The sequence below is a fragment of the Dendrobates tinctorius genome, unplaced genomic scaffold (genome assembly GCF_039654945.1).
Source record: "Dendrobates tinctorius isolate UK_male_01 unplaced genomic scaffold, ASM3965494v1 ptg000230l, whole genome shotgun sequence".
NCBI lineage: Eukaryota > Metazoa > Chordata > Amphibia > Anura > Dendrobatidae > Dendrobates > Dendrobates tinctorius.
In genome coordinates this window covers 11,934,629-11,956,452 of record NW_027361897.1, presented here as the reverse complement: position 1 = coordinate 11,956,452, position 21,824 = coordinate 11,934,629, and the positions used below count along the sequence as shown (strand labels likewise).

The 21,824-nt window shown below is 42.8% G+C and overlaps 1 protein-coding gene across 1 annotated transcript in view; it reads left to right on the top strand.

Moving 5' to 3' along the window:
* Nucleotides 1-20,525, top strand: part of SLC35G1 (solute carrier family 35 member G1) — a 32,560-nt gene extending 12,035 nt beyond the window's left edge. The window contains exons 2-3 of the mRNA XM_073555828.1: nt 13,374-13,551; nt 16,547-20,525. Coding sequence (XP_073411929.1) covers nt 13,374-13,551; nt 16,547-17,303 — 935 coding nt within the window. The 3' untranslated portion in view covers nt 17,304-20,525. The remainder of the gene's footprint in view (nt 1-13,373; nt 13,552-16,546) is intronic.
* The last annotated feature ends 1,299 nt before the right edge of the window (nt 20,526-21,824 follow it).

Here is a 21,824-nt window from a genome sequence, read left to right as displayed (position 1 = left end):
TAAACTGATCTTTGCTCATGCTCCCCTGGTCCAGTGTTAAGTCTCCTGTTTCTGCTCCGGTGTTCGTTACGGTGCTTTCACACACCGTGTTTTGGCGCTTGTCCCATAAGGGTTACCATTCAAACGCCCTGCAAAATGGGATTCGGACGTATACCTCTGTGGTGCCACAGACTACAATGGTGTCAAGAGAGTGAACGTGCGCTCCATCGTGCATCATTTTCGGGTGTGGACGCCCACTGGACACGGACACCCAGACGCAGTCTACTCCGTGTGAATGTCCACCTCAAGTAGGCGTTACTCCTGAAAATGATGCAGAGCTCACTTTCACTCTGTTGGCACCATTGTAGTTTATCGCCCACTCGGCGAAAATGCCCAAATCTCTTTCGGACCTAAGCCCTGAGGGGACCGACGAGCAAATACCAAAGCGCAGTGTGAAAGCCCCCATATGGTCCGCAACGCTAAAGTCAGGTTCACCTTCACCTGAGGTAACGGCACAAGGTGCTCAGAGCTCCCGAGCTGAGTTATTGGCCGCAGCGCCATCGACATTACTTCAGCGCTGCAGACCATGTGAGCAGCAACAGAGACTCATCACAGGACCCAGGGAGGGTGAGTAAGGTCCATGTTTTTCTTTTTCACAAACTGCAGCCAGGAGAACAGGGTTTACTCACAGGTGGCTTTCTGTACTGACAGGGGGTTTCTGTCTGACTCTTCCACACTGCAAATCTTCTGCACTACTTTCCGGGAACCCAAGCGGCTAGTATCCATTTATGCTGTGGATTTCTTTACAGATTTTGCCATTTTCAGAGCATAGTTTGACATATATGGTTCTGCAAAGAAATCTTTGGAGCCCATGGGGACGCCCCCGTGAGGCTTCACAACGCTTAGCGTTAGTAGTGTAGATCATAGTCATATGTGGTAAAGGTGACAAGCGGATTCTTGTGACATACACGTAATGGAGGGGGATGGGGCCGTGATGAACTCTTCCTGCCTGTGTTTGCTTTGTCACTTTCTATGAGTTAGCTGTCCTGTATATATTTAGCTTTACTGGTGATATATCAGTGATTGACATTCATTGTTTGGTGCGGAAGCCCTGATGACGTTGAGAATGAAAGAGATTGCAGAATTCGCTGACGAGCTCCCGGCTGTGTACTGTAGCTGCTGGATGTAGAAGGAGCACACATATCTGAGATCCTACACGAAGTCTGGGGTTCCCCCAATATACAGTACGGCCACCACCTCTGTCGCCTGATGAATGGAGCTATGATCGAGCATTCCCTCTCCAATTGTAAGGGAGATAAAAGTGACCCATTCTGGCGATCGGTGGTGATCCCGGCAGTCAGACCTCCACCAATCTAAAAGTTATCACTTATCCTGTCAAAAGCAGATTATTTTTTTTTAATTGGAATACCCCTTTAAGGGTACCGTTACACTTAGCGATGCACCAGCGATCCCGACAACAATATGGATCGCTGGTGCATCGCTAAGAGGTCGCTAGTGAGCTGCCACACAGGCAGATCTCACCAGCGACATCGCAGGGGTCGAGGGTTGCTACTTACCTGTCAGACGAGGCGATCCTGACGTCCTCCCGCCCGCATCCACGCGTCGCTCGTCGGCGCTACAGGAAGCCCAGCAGGAAGCACCCGACGAGAAATGGTCCAGGATGTTCTCGCGCGACCAACAATGAGCAGCGGGGGAGCCGGTCGGAGGTAAGTATCAGACATAGCGATATCGCTAGCAATATCGCTATAACGTCACAAAATCGGGGATGTTACAGCGATATTGCTAGCGATATCGCTATGTGTAACGGGGGCTTAAGTTTGTTGGTTTAGCCTTTTCTGCATATCAGACTTGACAAATACATGCTGACATTCTTGTATTTTTTTCTTTTTACAAGGACTGGCTGAGTTGTGCCATTGTCGTATATTGGCCGAGTGCTGTCTGGAGCCGGTCCTTCTTGTACACAGATAAATAATACTTTGGTTTTGAACTAAGTCTTAATAAGCTAATCCTGGCTGCCGGGGGAAATGGGAAAGGAAATGTAAAATCTTGCTGGAAGGCCTAATCTTATGCTGACACCCAAAATGTATTCACACCTTAGCCCTAATGAATAAAGGTGCAGTTAATGACATATTGCAGATAAATGCAGAACTGATTAAAGTCAGTGATTAACACCCGCAAGTGCTGCCAAGTGGTAGAGATACGGTCAGTACCGCCTGTCATATCAGTAGTATCAATACTACTGTTGTGCGCCTGCGGTTACCTCGCTAAGGACATGACCTTGTATATTGTTTCCCAATGCTCAGAGGTAGACCCCGAGAGCAAAAGACCCCTGTACAGGGCATGTCTGCCCCCCCCCCCCCATTATGTATCCACACATACATCATATATGCAAGCACGTTAACACTAAAGAAGTTGTCTGACCTTAGGGTACAAGTCTGCAATCACTCTTGTGACTGCAGACTTGTGAATATTTTCATTGTGCGTATTGCACGCTGCTCCGTGATTTGCATACATGCTGTCACGTACCTACTAGACTTGGGCGGCCTCCGTTAATACAAGTGTATTGAATGAGGCTGGACACGTCTAGTCGGAATGTGTCTGGACTTATGCAAATCCCATTTTTGTGGTCACATGGCTGTCTGCATCGGAGAATCCTCACTGCGCCGAGAGGATTCACAAGTCTGCAGTCACGTAGTATCTGCAGCGCTTTACATACATTACATTACACTGGTCAACACATAAAAATCATCAGCAAAGAGCATATGTCTGTTTTATGGAGTTTGATGCGCTGATTCCAAAATCAGACTAGGTGATTTTCTGGATTTGTTTTCTCATTTTGACTCTCATAGCTGTACTCTACCTATGATGTCAATTACAGGCCTCTCTCATCTTTTTAAGTGGGAGAACTTGCACAATTGGTGGCTGACTAAATACTTTTTTCCCCATTGTACACTGTGTGCAGAATTATTAGGCAAATGAGTATTTTGATCACATCATCCTTTTTATTCATGTTGTCCTACTCCAAGCTGTATAGGCTTGAAAGCCAACTACCAATTATGTAAATCAGGTGATTTGCATATCTGTAATGAGGAGGGGTGTGGTCTAATGACATCAACACCCTATATAAGGTGTGCTTAATTATTAGGAAACTTCCTTTCCTTTGGTCAGAAGAGAGATTTGACAGACTCTGAAAAGAATTGTGAGATGTTTTGCAGAGGGATGCAGCAGTCTTGAAATTGCCAAACTTTTGAAGCGTGATCACCGAACAATCAAGCGCTTCATGGCAAATAGCCAACAGGGTCGCAAGAAGCGAGTTGATAAAAAAAGGCTCAAAATAACTGCCCATGAATTGAGGAAAATCAAGAGTGAAGCTGCCAAGATGCCATTTGCACCAGTTTTGCCATATTTCAAAGCTGCAACGTTACTGGAGTATCAAAAAGCTCAAGGCATGCCATACTCAGGGACAAGGCCAAGGTAAGGAAGGCTGAAAAATGACCACCTTTGAACAAGAAACATAAGATAAAATGTCAAGACTGGGCCAAGAAATATCTTATGATTGATTTTTGTAAGGTTTTATGGACTGATGAAATGAGAGTGACTCTTGATGGGCCAGATGGATGGGCCCGAGGCTGGATCAATAAAGGGCAGAGAGCTCCACTCCGACTCAGACGCCAGCAAGGTGGAGGTGGGGTACTGGTATGGGCTGGTATCATCAAAGATGAACTTGTGGGACCTTTTCGGGTTGAGGATGAAGTGAAGCTCAACTCCCAGACCTACTGCCAGTTTTGGTACAGGAAGAAGTCGGTATCGTTCAAGAAAAACATGATTTTCATGCAGGACAATGCTCCATCACATGCATCCAAATAATCCACAGCGTGGCTGCCCAGTAAAGGTCTAAAAAGAAAAATAATGACATGGCCCCCTTGTTCACCTGATCTGAACCCCATAGAGAATCTGTGGTCCCTCATAAAGTGTGAGATCTACAGGGAGGGAAAACAGTACTCCTCTCCGAACAGTGTCTGGGACTCTGTGGTGGCAGCTGCACGCAATGTTGATCGTAAACAGATCAAGCAACTGACAGAATCTATGGATGGAAGGCTTTTGAGTGTCATCGTAAAGAAAGGTGGCTATATTGGTCACTGATTATTTATTTTTTTTTTTTTTGAATGTCAGAAATGTTTATTTCTAAATTTTGTGTTGCTCTATTGTTTTACCTGGTAAAAATAAACAAGTGAGATGGGTATATATTTGGTTTTTATTAAGTTGCATATTAATTCTGCACAGTAATAGTTAGCTGAAAAAACAGATATCCTCCTAAGATAGCCAAATCTAAAAAAAACCCACTCCAACTTCCAAAAATATTAAGCTTTGATATCTATGAGTCTTTTGGGTTGATTGAGAACATAGTTGTTGTTCCATAATAAAAAGAATCCTCTCAAATACAACTTGCCTAATAATTCTGCACGCAGTGTATACTCACTGTTCCAGTGTCTGCCTTGCATATCAGTTTTCAGTTTGAGTTCTGGCAAAGATAATCTGTATTAAAAATCAGATAATAAATGTAATATATATGAAGCCGTCAACTGAGCGCACCAGTATCCGTGGAGGAGAATCTACCCAGAAAGATGAGAAAACGCAGCAGCACTTTACAGGACTTTCTGTAAATTCTGCATTGTGCCGGTATATATGGAAACCTACATAAGTATTGGCACTGGTCGGCTTCCTACCCTTCCCCACATGACCTTGTGATGTTTCCACCTTCCATCACTATGTACTCTATTAATACAGCATGCTGTAATAAGACCGTGTTCTGAAGATTTGGGGTAATCCTCTGCTTACGGGGGCAAGTGGTTTTTTTGTCTATTCGTATTAAACAAAACTACAGTCAGCAAGAAATGAGGAAAGGATGGACTTTAGGTTGTAACTATGTCAATGATATATTTATTTTGCCTGAGGACCAATTTTTTTTTTTGTTTGTTTTATGTTTGTTTTATTTGTTTGTTTTATTTGTTTTATTTGTTTGTTTGTTTGTTTTATGTTTGAACTGTCCTGAATTTTATATACTCAACAAATACTGCTGCTGATGTATTTATCACAAGTTGTAATGAATCATAGAATCATAGAATCGTAGAGTTGGAAGGGACCTCCTGGGCCATCTAATGAACGTGCGGTACGTGAGTGCAGCGCTGCAATTTCTTTATATTTGGATTTAATATTCTCTAAGGAATCTGTTCCTCTGGACCTGAGCTGTCCTGGATGATGGGGGTAACTTAGAAATCATTCATCTTACAAAAATGTATTAAATAAAAATAACATACTATGGCCAAGTTCAGGGGAAGTTTTCCATGTGGCACACAATATAGTTTAGGCCAGGAGAATCACACTATGAGGCTGCACTTTGGCCGTGTGACAACATCATAGAATATTAAAGGGGCATTCCATTTTTAAGCCACGCTTGGCTAACATGGAAATATCTGCCTCTACGTTTTGGCCACAAGTAGTCGGGGCTACGGATACAGCCGAGCTGGCTGTGTTATGCTTAATGATCTATTAAAATTCAGTTTTAGCAACATCGTGTGAACCTATCCGCTTCTAGGATAACTTCTTAAATCCTTCTTAAACTAAATGTTCGACCCCGATAACATAATAAAGCCTATACTCCCCTCCTATGCCGGCGCCGTTCCTGCAGTGTCGGTCCTTGCTCTCCCCGAGGCTGTGATGCGGTGTTGTGATGATGTCGGCGCCCAATCAGCGCTGGCGTCACTGTCCCGCCTTCGGACAAACTGAACATGAAGAGGAAACCGGGGATCAGCTGCAGCCCGGACTTCCTCTTTCATGTTGAGTTTGTCCGAAGGCGGAGACGCCAACGCCGATTGAGTGCTGGGCACCACTGGAACGGCGCAGGCACATGGGGTGAGCATAGGCTTTATTATTTTATCAGGGCTGAACATTTAGTTTAAGAAAGGGTTGTCCTAGTAGTGGACGACCCCTTTTAAGTGTTCAGTAATTTTGACCAGGGGTGTCCAAACTTTTACATGCCATTGTAGTGGCGGGATGGACATAAAGCATAAAGACAGGTAGACCAATAGAAAATGGAAGTTCACCCCAAACCGAAACTTCACATTTTGCATATTTCTGGATTGTAAACAATATATCCTTTAGATTTGGAGTTCTGGATTCTCTTCTCCTAGTGATATGAGGTGGCACCCTATCCGAGCACCTGACACGCCGTGGAGTGGTTGTACTTACCTATTGAATATCCTACGGGCAGGTCATCAATGTTACGGTAGTGGACAATCTCTGTAAGTGATGCTGTATCAGATAGTTGGGTAAATCGTCTCTTTCGAACGTCAGAGATTTGGTCAGTGTCAGGTTTTACCTTCAGAGTTTAGTCTGAGTTTTAAAGGGAACCTGTCACCAGGTTTGGCCGATACGAGTTACAGCCACCGCCTTTCTGGGCTTATCTTATAACATTCTATAATGTTGTATATAAGCCCCCGACCTGTAAGAGAAGAAAAATAGCTTTTATTATACTCACCTGCAGGGCGGTCCGGTCCGATGGGTGTCGCAGGTCCGGGTCCAGCGCCTCCCATCTTACGAAGCCGCCCTCCTGCTTGCTTCATGTGGATGACACGCCCCACCGTCCTCCACACAGGCTCCCCGGCATTGCACTCCTGTGCAGGCGTACTTCTTTCCTGTTGAAGGTGGAGCAAAGTATTGCAGTGCGCAGGTACTGGGCCTCTCTGACCTTTCCTGGCGCCTGCGCACTGCAGTACTTTGCTCTGCCTTCAACAGGGCAGATAAGTAGGCCTGAGCAGGAGCGCCATGCTGGGGAGCCATGAAGCAAGCAGGAGGGTAGCATCACAACAAGATGGGAGGCGCCGGACCCAGACCTGCGACACCTGAAAGGCGGTGGCCGTAACTCGTATCGGCCAAAACTGCTCACAGGTTCCCTTCAAAAAGTGCTTGAAACACAGACAGTACATCGATCTCATTGGAGGACTGTCCAATTTTTACAGATCCATAGACTTGTATTTTCAAGTTTAATCCCACACTCGGGTCAATGTTAGGCAGGTCTCCGTACTTTTATTCAAACCACCCGGGGGAAAAAATTGGATTTGTAAACTACTCCATAGACTATCATTGGTGCGAGTGCTAGCTCTGAAAAACATGGAAATCACTCTTACGAAAAAAAACTGATGTCAGAATGAGCCCTTACACTCTCCATGAAGGGTCGTCTCGCCCCATGTAATTTTTTTTTAAATTAATAATTGATCGTTACAGAGATGTTACAATAATTAATTTGGGTCGATATTTTTGGAAAACCCCATTCCATAGCCCTCTGCTGCACATCTCTAATCCTGTCTATACACCATAAAGGGCTAAGATAGGAAAGTCCCTTATGTCCTGTGTAGGCCATGGAGAAGGATTGACATAAACCATTAGTCAGCTGTACTTTCAAATAAGTGCTGCGTCTTCAGTTTCCACGTAAAACCAAAGGGTAAATGTACATCGAGGTGATTTTCTGCACGGATTTGCAAAATTCCAGGCAGTAAAACATTACTTACAAATTTATTGAGATTTTTAAAACTCTCAACTTCACGTCACAAAGATTTTCCATGCGTTAATTGTCCTGCGGTGCTGATTTTTCAAATCTTCAACATGTCATTACTTTGCGAGGGAATCTTTGAAAACGTCACACTTTGCTATGCCTAGGAGAAATTTTGCGACAAAATCTTCATGTATTAAAGCAATGCACAAAATCCGCACTGTACAGTATGCAGTTACCCAAAGAGTGCAGCTAGGATAGGTCGCTTTATTAACCATCTAAAGGGATATTCCCATGTCACAGATTTATCACACATCCATGCAATATGCCATAAATGGATAGTAGATGTGAGTCCCAGATGCAAGTTTATATTATTTTTATAAAGGGGGTGTGGCTCACAGAATCCTCAGGGGCGTGTATTTAAGCTACTCAGAATTATTACTCTGTGAGTCACGCCCCTTTAGTAAAGACAATAAAAAGTAACACCAAATAAATAAAGCTCATAATTCAGAATCCGTATGGTGGACTAAAAAAAAAAAAAGTGGAGCAGTTAGAATAAAATAAGAGCAAAAAATGGCAACTTTTCACCTGGTGACAGGTCCACTTTAAGTGATTGGAATACCATTCTATAGGTTCCTTACCAGTGGCGTAGTTCAATGGGCCCCGGTGCAAGATTTGGTCCGGGCCCCCCCATCCTGGTGTCTATGTATGTGTGTGTGTGTGTGTATATATATATATATCCCTTATCCTGGTATATATGTCCCCCATCCTGGTATGTATGACCATTATCCTGGGCCCCATCCTGGTATATATGTCCCTTATTCTGGTATATATATCCCCCATCTTGGTATATGTCCCCTGTTCTGTCGCCGTTCTTTAATGTAAAGAAAAAAATAAAGCATTATACTCCCCTCCCTCTGTGCGGCATCCTCTTCTGCAGCCGGTAGCTGACGTCAGCATGTAAGCGACGGAAGCATATGATATAATTATAGAAGGATAGGGAAAATGAAGGGAGGTCAGCTCACCAGTCTCGGTTGCGATCCATAATCCTCCTGCGCACGGAGTCACCTTGATCAGGGGTGTTGACTGAAGCAAAATAAAGGATGGAATCTCCAGCGCTGGACAATAACAATCACAAAAATTATCAGAATAACCAGAATTGAATAGGACTAAGTAGAATGTAAATATACAGAAGAAAATATCAATCTAATTGCAATATTAAATCAAGTATTTAATTTAAAAATCCAAAAGGATTCACGATTTAATAATTTTCTCCTGAAATCACCTCCCCTAGTAGATCTATAGACTTTCTCTATTGCTATAATTTTGAGACTATCAGTTTTACCTCCATGAACAGTTTTACAATGATAAGAAACTGCTGGAGAAAATTATTAAATCGTGAATCCTTTTGGATTTTTAAATTAAATACAAGAGTACCATTAGGTCTGAACAAACGACTTGATTTAATATTGCAATTAGATTGATATTTTCTTCTGTATATTTACATTCTACTTAGTCCTATTCAATTCTGGTTATTCTGATAATTTTTGTGATTGTTATTATATTCTTATGATATCTTTTTATTAGTTTTTTTTTTTTTTTTTTCCTGTTTTTCCGACTAGTTTTTGTTTCAGCTCCACATTAGGCTGAGTGTTTGCAAGAGTTAACTGGTAGGGATACTCCCTATTTTCATTAATTCTTTTGTCCAACACCTGTGATTTACTAGTTTTTGTACTATTTGTAGTCGTCAGTATTGGTCTAGTGTGAACCATGAGTAAGACCCTCTAGGTCGAAACGCGTTGGTTGGAGACCACCAGAGATCCCATCTGCCTGTATGTCCTTATCCACACTTTTTTTCTGTTCGATTTTAAGAATTTACAATAAATGATGTATTTTTAACTGAAGTCCAGCGCTGGAGATTCCATCCTTTATTTTGGAAGCATATGATGTCACTACCATGCGCCCACAGTCACGTGCCCGCCGACGCCAGCTGGTGGCCTCTGATTGGCCGGTAGGGTGTAGTGCTGTTCATGGACCCGACTGGTCTCTGCACCACAATATACTACAGCTGATTGTGCGTCCAAGGACTCCTGTCCAGTCGAAGTTCGTGTCTGCGGGCCCCTCACCCGCTTGAGCCCGGTTGCGACCTCTGTGTCCGTGGTCGTTACACCCTTGGTTCTTACACCATTGGTATTTATAGTTATGTTTCCTCATAGCTATTTGCTTCCCCGCAGGCACATTATATGTTGTGTTTATTTTACCACAGTCCAATATGATCCTCAGTTTTACCTCTATTGTGTATATTCAGTGTAGAGCGGTTTTCTTCTTTCTTGGAGTTTATACTGTAAACAGCTCTATTCGGGCTTTATCATCTACGTTGTACAGTTGTGGCCAAAAGTATTGACACCCCTGCAATTCTGTCAGGTAATACTCAGTTTCTTCCTGAAAATGATTGCAAACACAAATTCTTTGGTATTATCTTCATTTAATTTGTCTTAAATGAAAAAACACAAAAGCGAATGAAGCAAAAAGCAAAACATTGATCATTTCACACAAAACTCCAAAAATGGACCCGACAAAAGTATTGGCACCCTCAGCCTAATACTTGGTTGAACAACCTTTAGCCAAAATAACTGCGACCAATCGCTTCCGGTAACCATCAATGAGTTTCTTACAATGCTCTGCTGGAATTTTAGACCATTCTTCTTTGGCAAACTGCTCCAGGTCCCTGATATTTGAAGGGTGCCTTCTCCAAACTGCCATTTTTAGATCTCTCCACAGGTGTTCTATGGGATTCAGGTCTGGACTCATTGCTGGCCACCTTAGAAGTCTCCAGTGCTTTCTCTCAAACCATTTTCTAGTGCTTTTTGAAGTGTGTTTTGGGTCATTGTCCTGCTGGAAGACCCATGACCTCTGAGGGAGACCCAGCTTTCTCACACTGGGCCCTACATTATGCTGCAAAATTTGTTGGTAGTCTTCAGCCTTCATAATGCCATGCACACGGTCAAGCAGTCCAGTGTCAGAGGCAGCAAAGCAACCCCAAAACATCAGGGAACCTCCGCCATGTTTGACTGTAGGGACCGTGTTTTTTTCTTTGAATGCCTTTTTTTTTTCTCTCCTGTAAACTCTATGTTGATGCCTTTGCCCAAAAAGCTCAACTTTTGTCTCATCTGACCAGAGAACATTCTTCCAAAACATTTTAGGCTTTTTCAGGTAAGTTTTGGCAAACTCCAGCCTGGCTTTTTTATGTCTCGGGGTAAGAAGTGGGGTCTTCCTGGGTCTCCTACCATACAGTCCCTTTTCATTCAGGCGCCGATGGATAGTACGGGTTGACACTGTTGTACCCTCGGACTGCAGGGCAGCTTGAACTTGTTTGGATGTTAGTCGAGGTTCTTTATCCAACATCCGCACAATCTTCGTTGAAATCTCTTGTCAATTTTTCGTTTCCGTCCACATCTAGGGAGGTTAGCCACAGTGCCATGGGCTTTAAACTTCTTGATGACACTGCGCACGGTAGACACAGGAACATTCAGGTCTTTGGAGATGGACTTGTAGCCTTGAGATTGCTCATGCTTCCTCACAATTTGGTTTCTCAAGTCCTCAGACAGTTCTTTGGTCTTCTTTCTTTTCTCCATGCTCAATGTGGTACACAAAAGGACACAGGACTGAGGTTGAGTCAACTTTTAATCTATGTCAACTGGCTGCAAGTGTGATTTAGTTATTGCCAACACCTGTTAGGTGCCACAGGTAAGTTACAGGTGCTGTTAATTACACAAATTAGAGAAGCATCACATGATTTTTCGAACAGTGCCAATACTTTTGTCCATCCTCTTTTTATGTTTGGTGTGGAATTATATCCAATTTGGCTTTAGGACAATTCTTTTTGTGTTTTTTCATTTAAGACAAATTAAATGAAGATAACAATACAAAAGAATTTGTGTTTGCAATCATTTTCAGGAAGAAACAGAGTATTATCTGACAAAATTGCAGGGGTGTCAATACTTTTGGCCACAACTGTAGGTCAATCGCAGGTACAGCCAAAAAAAGGTCACTACGCGCCGGAAAGGACGGACATGATGACAGACCCAATTGGGGGCTCTCTTGTGACGGGTGGGGGAGTGCCCCCGTGAGATCCCAAACAAATACTCTAGTTGTTTTTTGATGTCACAATTACGGATTAATGTTTGATATCAGGAGAAAGCGCTCTTATTGCATATTAACACTAACTAACAGAATATACTAGAACATTGTAGGAGATATAACATCAATAAAAATTGCACCTAAAGAAACTGAAGTTTAATGGAATATGCTAAATAGGGTGCTCAGTACACCCTTGGTGTGGCCGAGAGGGTCAGTGCATCATTCCAGCCACTGGTTTCGCATGTCCCTTGCTGGTGATTCTACAGGCATTGCTCAGGCCAAGCAATCCAGTTCCGTGAATCACGAGCGAGGGAGGCAGAAAGGTGCAAAACCAGTGAAACTGAGCATCTTGGCCACACCAGGGGTGCACCGAGCTCCCTGATTAGCATATTTGATTAAACTTCAGTTTCTGAAAGCAATGATTTGAACACTAACGGTGTGACTTTTAATGCAGAGTTGAGCAAAAAATTGGCAATTTTTGGCTGCTAGTTATGCCCAGCTCTGAAAAAATGGTCAGGACAGCGGCACGGAGGGGGAATGATGCCGCAGCTCGACTAATTCATGACCGCTCCTTACGCCAGAAATGGTAAATCAGTCTCTAACTGGAGTAAGATTTGCGGCGAGGCGCACACCACTTGTGAGACGCCCCTGATTCATTGAGAAGGAAAATTGTTTCTTTTGAATACATGGTCTTTTGTGTTTGTGTGTTTTTATCACATAAGTAAACTATATTCAAGGGGTTTTTCACAGTCACAATTTTTTTTTTTTTAATAAAGGTCCTCCTGGTCCTATAATTTGTCACTTTACTGTCTTTGTTTTCTCGCACTTTTCCCTTTTTTATTCCGATGTGACCGCCATCGGCCTGTAAGTTTCGTCATTTTTAGTGTTGACTCCCCCACCTCTACTATACAACTGCAGATACATGACAAAGCAAGACTCAGAAAGCACATGTGACTAGACAAGTAAATGGTGTAAGACTTTCCATGAGACACTAGAATGAACACTTCAGTGTTTTTGTTCTTTTAATTCATTCAGTTACTAGTCTCCCAATATCTACAATGTCCCTAGTATTACCTTATGTCGTTTTCCGTTTTTATCTGAATTTCATGGATATTTTCGATTCAGTTGGGTTATGTTATCTCATGGTAACCCTCTGGGGAAACCCATCATGTTCTATGAATCTCGGTCACCAGAAGTTTCTGTATGATGAAAGAGCATAGAAAATAGCACACGCTTTCTCCATAGGAAAACACAGAAACTCCTATCACCATTATTGATGATGATTAAGCAGCTCCTGTCATACAGATATAATGAAGGACATGACAGGTCATTCTCCAACACTTTATATTTACAATCCAATTATAACAAAGCATAGAGGAATAAAATGTATGATAAGATATATAGGAATCAAGATGGTGTTTGAATTGTGTGGAAGTGAGCTGTATATAAAGGTAGTACAGAGTGTGACAGGTGGTGCGGGAGCAATTATGGAGAAAAAAACAAGGGAGTGCTTCATTGTTGGGCCGTCACTTACCCAAAAATGGTGACGTTTCTGTAAGGTGAGAATGTTACAAAGATATTTTTTTGGAGACCAGAAGAATGCTGGGGGGGGATTTTGGAAAACCTGCTTTAATTCTCTTAAGTTATCACTCTTCTCATACTTTGTTTTTATCTTTCTTTGCAGGAAAAAAGACGTGCACATGTCCAGGTCTTGGCATCTTCTACACAGTTGTGTCTGCTCTGCTCTTCTCATCTAGCGCCTTGTTGGTTAAGTTAGTGGAGGATATGCACTCTGTGCAAATCAGCATGATACGTTGTGTGTTCCAGATGTTCCTTGTGCTTCCGGGTTTAATTTATTTCAAGTAAGTCACAAGACTAAATATAAAATGTGATCTAAAAAAACATTTAGAGGGTAGGGTCTTTGCTCTCTGTAGTCTATCTGACGTGACATGTAGTGATGAGCGAACGTGGTTGGATAACGTCTTGTCCGAGCATGCTCGGGTGTTATCCGATTATCTAGGTGTGCTCGTATATTATGTTCTTTTCCCTGCGGCTGCATGGTTTGCGGCTGTTAAGCTGGAGACGCACATAGCGACTTGCCAGCGATCCCGACAACGATATCAACGTTTCAGGATTGCTGGTAAGTCGCTATGTGATCGCTGGTGAGCTGTCACACAGATGCATACAATGCATTCCATATCAAAATAAGGAAATGGTTGCACTCAATTGCATTAAGGCATATCAAATATGAAATATATGAAATGTGACTAGCATAATGGCTTTTGGAATTTAGAAAAAACATATGAGATACTTAGCACAAAATTTGGCCTTTTTGAAGAAGGAACGCCGAAACGTGCGTCAGGGGATACATGGTGAGTCCCGAAACCGCAGCACAGGTACTTTGAGATGTCATGCACATAAGGGTGGTGAACTGTTTTCGTGTAACAAGCCCTATACCATTTGGTCTCTGCTTCTAATGAGATTCAGTTAGCACATTGACACTTTATGGCAGGCTATGGTCAGGCGCCATGATGCACTGTTTGGAATGCATTGTATACATTGATTTGCTGGCAAAGCTGCTTTTTATTAGTTACAAATTTGTGCAACTTTATTAGGAGTTTGAATGCTAATGAATACATGAATTTCATGTTCCACCCAGCATCGTATATATAATTGATTTTGTGACCTGGCTGCTTGTTTTTGATTCCAACCCGTTTTGGATTGATCTATGAGCACCTATATTATGTAAACTTTAAATGTTGACTAATAAATTTATTTTTATTAACAAAACCTTTTCTTGAAACATTCCTAATATCCGTATAGGGTATGGTTGTTTTGATGTATGTGCGGAATGTGACCCAGGTTTGAGGTCAAGGACTATAATGTTTAAAGATCCACAAATCATGCAGCCACAGGGACTAGAACATAGTATACAAGCACGCCCAGATACTTGGATAACACCCGAGCATGCTCGGATAAGGCGTTATCTGAGCACGTTCGCTCATCACTAATGACATATAAGAGAATAACTTACGATCGATCTGTTACCGATCCTGACGTCTGTTTTCGTAAGTACCAAAGTTAGTAAGTCCAAATTTACTGAGAAGTTTCAATGCTAAAATGACCTTTATTGTCACCAGGTTAAAAGCCCATACTGGGTAAACAATAATGCGTTTCGAGCTTCGACTTACATCTAAGTCGCTCACTGGCAGAATTAAAGTAGAAAGAGCATATGAACATCAATCCAAAAAGATGCATCGATATAGATCAGTGTTCCATACTTGAAACAGAGTTATACATCAATAACAGCAAATAAGAAATGTTAAATATTAAGAAAAAGGAAAAAAATACAAGCCTATGTGCTAAACACCGTAATCACCTTAAAGGGGGTTGTCCTTTCTCAATAAACTTCTAACCATTAGCTCAGTTACTTGTAAAAACACAAACTGAGCTTTACTTCCCTCCCCTGGTCCAGCGCCAGTCTCTGTTTTTTAGGTGGTGTTGGGACGTCATGTTGACAGCACTGCAGCCAATCACTGAGCTCGTTGGCTTGTACTGTGCCGCTGAACTCGGGTGATTGGCTGCAGCGGTAATGACGGAACGCAGCCAAACAATAGAGATTGGAGAGACACAGCATCGGACTCGGGGAGGGTAAGTAAAACTTGGTTATTTTTTTACAAGGTTATGGGCAAAAGTTTGTTGAAAGTTGAAAACCCCATTAATAATGAAAAATATCAGCTTGTCTAATTTTCATGCCCTCTGGCTGACAACTTGCAAAAGTTAAAATCCAGTATGCTTACTAATTTAATAACGTGGGGGGGGTGATGCATGTATGACCGCTAGGGCGGTAGTGTAGGTGTATGACCCTTGGTCAGTTCACACAATTCAACGATCGAGCCCTTTTTGTTTTTAGAGAAGATGAGACATCGCCAGAGGAGCCTGGCAGCGACTTTCTTCTCTTTCACCATTGGAAACACTTGAATTCTCAGCTGATTCAAGCCTTGCTGTATATGGAGAAAGTGGGAGAGATATCTGTTGCACGAACACCTCTGTCATGTGTATGGCCAGCTTCTGTCTCTCTTGACCGGCAGATCCTCCATATGAAATCAGAGAGGTTGGATTTCACTCCATCTTCATCAATTACTTCCCGAGATGAGAGGCATAACAAACTGGCCATATAGTGTGGAGGAGGACCTTCTGACGTTTATCTGACAGATGAGATGGAGAAGGATGGGATATCTTATTTTGTTTCCGCGTGAGATTAGCCATCGAACATACATGCATGATCAGCTTAGGTGAGCATGCATACCAAGCCAGATCTCAAGGACCCCATTAAAGGTCGGAGGTTACAGTGAGTCCAAGTGATATCCATTGCACAATCCTAGTGTGCACATTGCCTTATAATGATGCTTAGGAATAGGTTCCCCCATCAGGCAATCCGAATACTGATCGTCCCCATACCCATTAGACTATAGTGTGCTGCATTAATGAACGACTGTTTATGCCAGCACACCCAGACACATTATAGTCCATACTGTCCACTCTTGTCAGTGATACAAGGCAGCCAGCAAACAGTAATTTTAAGAACGTTCTAAGAAAAAATGTCTCGACCTTTTTTTTTTTTTTTTTAACAAAAGATTTTTGTCCTACTTTTAGATGGAAAAATAAAAATGGCCGACTTAATGCCACCTGAAGACTGTTTGTGATCTGTCGGCTGAAACGATCGTTCATTCTTAAGTTTTTTCCCTTGACAAAATTGTTTTGGTTCAGTGGTGCAGTTATTGCTTAGATCTCTGCCCATGTATCGGTCAAATTCTAAATTTCTGTGGCTAATGTTCTGTCCTTTATTCCTTACAGGCTTGGATTCTTAGGACCCAAAGATCAAAGGATTTTCCTTTTCCTCAGAGGATTTCTTGGCTCCTCTGCCATGATACTGCTTTATTACGCTGTCCAGTCCATGCCCTTGGCCGACGCCACCGTTATCATGTTCAGCAGCCCGGCCTTTACTACCATATTTGCTTGCATTTTCCTCAAGGAGAGGTGTACAATCTGGGACATCGTGTTCATGATCTTCACCCTAGTAGGAGTCGTTCTGATAGCCCGGCCTCCGTTTTTGTTTGGGTCGACCAGTGGCGACTTTGATGGTGACTACTCCAGCCACATGAAGGGAACTATTGCTGGAGTGGCTGGTGCCATTGGTGCTTCATTGACTATTGTGGTGCTGAGAAAAATGGGCAAGTCAGTACATTACTTTCTGTCCATCTGGTACTACGCCGTCATTGGCCTCATCGAGTCTGTCATTGCCGTGTCTGCTCTTGGTGTCTGGCGTTTACCTTACTGCGGAGTAGACAGATGGCTTCTGGTATTTATAGGCGTTCTGGGCCTGGGAGGTCAGGCCTTTTTGGTAAAGGCTTTACAGATCGAGAAGGCCGGGCCGGTATCTGTCATGAGGTGCATGGATGTGGTGTTTGCTTTTATTTTTCAGGCTATTTTCTTTCACCATACACCGACTTGGCTAACAATCGGCGGGGCTCTCTGTGTTGTCGCCAGCACCGCTGGCACTGCCATCCTCAAGTGGTATAACAGCTCAAAGAAGAAGAGTGAAGAAAACTAAGTGCACTTTATTAATGGCTGCTGGCGGGCATAATCACTCGTGATGTATATGGAATCGACATCGATCATTGTCTCTGGATGTCGTGGCACTGTAGGACACCTTTTATAAAAAAAAATTAGGCATGGTTTATGTTTTTCTTGCGGTGGTCCACTGTGTAGTAAACCACAGTTTGCTGTTCTTACCCAAAGTGTCAGGCTCGGCTCACAAACATACAGGGCTCTCCACTTAGTGGTACTTTGGGGTTTCAGTCGGGTTCTCCCCCAAAAAGTGGGATTCTGATGAAAAGCCCAACAGATTCCCGATGGAGCCCTTAACTTGAATGATGCCGATGGGGTCACTCTGGACACTGTCTGGTCTCCGTCCTGGCAGTGTTCATCTTTTTTTTTTTTTTTGTTTTTTAGGCATCCACAAAAACCTGACAAACCAAATTTTTGTAAAATAGACAATCGGAGGCAAGACGGTGCCCAGAGTAACTCTGTTGAGGATTGTCGTAATCCTGTTTTTCTGGAATTTTTTAGAAATTCTGACTCTGTTCTCAGAGGAGATCACTATATTTGTTTGAACCTATCCTTATAGGGTTTTTTTGGTCTAAACTGGTAAGTCTGCTGTCTCTCTGTGTGACTGCAGACTTCTGAATCCCCCAGCGCACAAACTGTGCCCTGCGAGGGATTGCTGGTTTCTGAGCCGGGATCAGCGGGTATGTAGTGAGGCTGCGCCCACTGGACGGGCTCTGGCCAGGAGTAAGCATAACGCATACGTACCCTCTGGTCCTGGCGAAGAAACTGGCGAATGCTCTCGGCGCACAGTGCGTGCTCTGGGGGGATTCATAAGTCTGCAGTCAGCGTGACTGCAAACTTATCCATTTAGACCAGACAACAACCTTAATAATATTCAGACACATGGCGGCCAAACAGAGTCCTAAAGGGCCACTCTTTTTAACCGCTGTCTGCTAATTGAGAGCCCGTGGAATCAATAAAGTATACGCAGGTGGTGTACGTTAGGCCGATTGCTTAGATGAGGGTAGATTTGGAAAGATCCTCTAAATGTACAGGATGTACAAGATAGTAATGCGACACTACAAATGTTATTGTTTGCAATAGACACTAAAATAATTTTAAATTTGGGATAAAACCAGCTCGGCGTTCATTTTTAGTGCATAATCCAGGGCTGCTTGTGCAAATATACAGTTATACAACCTGCAGTTAGGTGAATGCCACCGACTTTTAGCAGATTATATATATATATATATATATATATATATATATATATATATATATATATATATATATCCATAATAACATGTTCACATTCTGGTGTTTGCAGTCAGGCCGCCCATAGACGGCTGTGATCACTCTGCTAACAGATGCCCGCAGTAACGAGCGTGCACAGAAATAGGTTATTATTTTAATAGGGCAGGGGGCCCAAACATGGAAATATTCTGGTAAAAATCCACCATACACAGAATATGAATAAAATCTCCGTCAGTACCATTTACCATCTGTCAGTAGCTCCCACTGTAAATTATAAGAATATTACAAGCCTTTAGAAGAGGTTCGCACCATTTCATGTGTGGAATCAAGATGTTCTGCAGCAGCAGAGATATTAGACTGTGTGTTACGCACCGCAGATTCTGAAGAACTTCTCAGCACTTGGTCAGCCGGTGGATGGATGAATGTCCTACAGATGCAATCCGTGACTCACGGATTCTGCAGCGAGAGACCGGCAGCGAATGTGCGGTGCTGCTTACCACACAGAGTTGTCAGGTTTATACAAGGATTTTCTAAGCTCCGTCCATCTGACATTTCCAGTGAGGGATTTTATAATTTTCTTGAAAGCGATTACGTTAGGTCAGGATCACACTGGGGTTAATAGGGCCCAATTGTGGAATTTATTACCGTGGCCCAATCTGATAGCTACGTGGTCATGTGAAGCAGAACCATGATGTAAACAGTAAAAGAATCTAAAAAAACCCAAAACTATAGGGTCTTTGTGAACCCGAAGGAGGTTGTTCTATATGACAACCCTGTGTTTTTTCTCTATGGGGCTAGATACAAGATCTTCCATATAAAGTTTTCACAGACAGTTTTTTAGAGATTTTGGTCCTACCTACTATGTAAATAAAATACACCTTAACCACACATAAGACACAAGCACACACACACACGAGACACATGGCATACATGTGCCACACACACGGAAAAAGTACAGCAAATTACTCACTCACTGGTCACAATTCCAGGTAATAATAATAATTTCATTTCTATAGCGCCAACATATTCCGGCGCACTTTCCATTTTAGAGGGGACTTCTACAGACAATAAAAGACATTACAGAATAAGAATAATCACATAAATCACAGATACGGAGAGGAGCGAGGGCCCTGCTCGCAAGCTTACCATCTATGAGGACATGGGGGAGATAGAAAAGGTGGATGGTAACAAGTTCTTGTATTGTACGGGTCCGGCCATCAATGTAATAAAGAACCGGTCACCAGACAGTGTGTGTAACAGTGCAGACACAGAAGGCTATTAAGTGCATGAAGGGTGTGAGGACAGATGGTACGAGGGTCCTGGTTTTGAATAAAATTTTGTGTGGGCAAAACAGATAGATAAGTGAGCGGAGGCGATAGGAGGTTCTGAAGAAATGCAGTTTTAGGGCACCCTTAAAACTGTGGGTATTGGGATTTATCAAAGTGTCCTGGGTAGTGCAGTCCGGTTACACCCTGCACACATCCTATACATACATAGGACATGTGCTGCAAACGTCCCACTCCTTAGGTGATCACAAGCCCAATTGCACGCGAGACGCATGCCCCACACAAATTCCACGCACACACACAAAACCAATGCCTCACACACAAGACACATGGCACACACACACAAAACATTAACTACGTAAATGCCGCGCTCACACAAGACACAGGCCACGCACACACGAGACACATGCCTCACACACAACACACATGGCGCAAATAGCATGCTCACACAAGACACATGCCTCACACACAACACAAGTCACAAAAATACAAGAAAGATGGCGCGCATACGCAAGACATTAACCACACAAATGGCGCGCTCACACAAGACACATGCCTCACATGCAACACACGTCACAAAAACACAAGAAACATGGCGCGCGCACACACAAGACATTAACCACACAAATGGAGTGCTCACACAAGACACATGCCTCACACAAGACACATGTCGTAAACACACAAGACATTAACCACACAAATTCCGCGAACACACAAAACAAATGCCACACATGCGAAACAGATGCCTCACACACAAGACATGTCGCAAACGCACAAGAAGAAACATGGCACAAACACGACATCAACCACACAAATGGCGCACACACACGAGACGCACGCGGTGCGCGCACACAAGACATGTCGCACGCACACACAGGCTGCAAATAGGTCACGCATGCACTGAACACATGCGTCACTTGTACAACTCACAGACTGGACATTCGCTTCTCACAAGTAAGACAAATTCTTACACGCCATCCATACGCTGTCCAATTACACATTGATTAGCCACATTTACTAGACTTTTGTGAAATATTAACTTCTCATAGAGACCCAGCTGCCAGGAAAGAGACAATTTCACCTGTGATATCACATACAAACGGGGCTTGGTGCCCTATTTATTCTCAAGGGGGTAGGTGTAAAATAAATATCTAGTAATGAATCATTAATTGTCTTGGTTCCTGTCACAAGTGTCAAATGGGCAAACTGTTTATTTCTAAACGACAAAGGTGACCGAGGCTATTTTTGTGTTGGACACGCAAGGTTCCCATCGGGTGTATGACCTTGTTTAGTTTGTACGCTGGAAGAAAACTCCTGACATGGACAATCGATAAGCCATAAGGATTTATTAACCCAGTGGAGAGGCCTATTTTCCCCTCCTTTGAGCCGTTATATATAAGAAAACTGGAAGAGTAGATGGGAATGGCGTAGTAGACTACTTTATACCATACCACGGTATCCAGTAAAAAAGTGTAAAGCATGATATATATATTTTTTCAACATGAGAACTTTTTGGTGATGGATACCACTTGTGAATCGTACAAGAAAAGGTTTTGAGGTTCCGTCAATCACCGGCCGAGAGTTGGAGACACAAAGTCTGAGCGAGTACGGCCCCCACATTATTGGTCCTCATAGCTGGTCACAATGCGATGTAATATGATGCGATTCCGTGCTTAGGTGTTAGTCTCCAACCATAACCTAGAAGAACATGTTATGTAGACACATACCTTCTGTAATATATCTGACTGGCTTACCTTCTGTAATATATCTGATTGGCTACAAGATGATTCGAATTTAGCCATTAAGAAAACAAAATAAAAAATAAACACAACAAGGCTAAAAATCCAGACGGTTCTCACCGATAGTAGACTGGGAACCAAGGTCCGTAAGTTGCCAGCCTTGAGATTTTAACCATAGCACAAAGAAAGTCAGGATTATAACAAGATAATATCATAGGCTGAGATTCAAGGTTACTAAAGGAATGT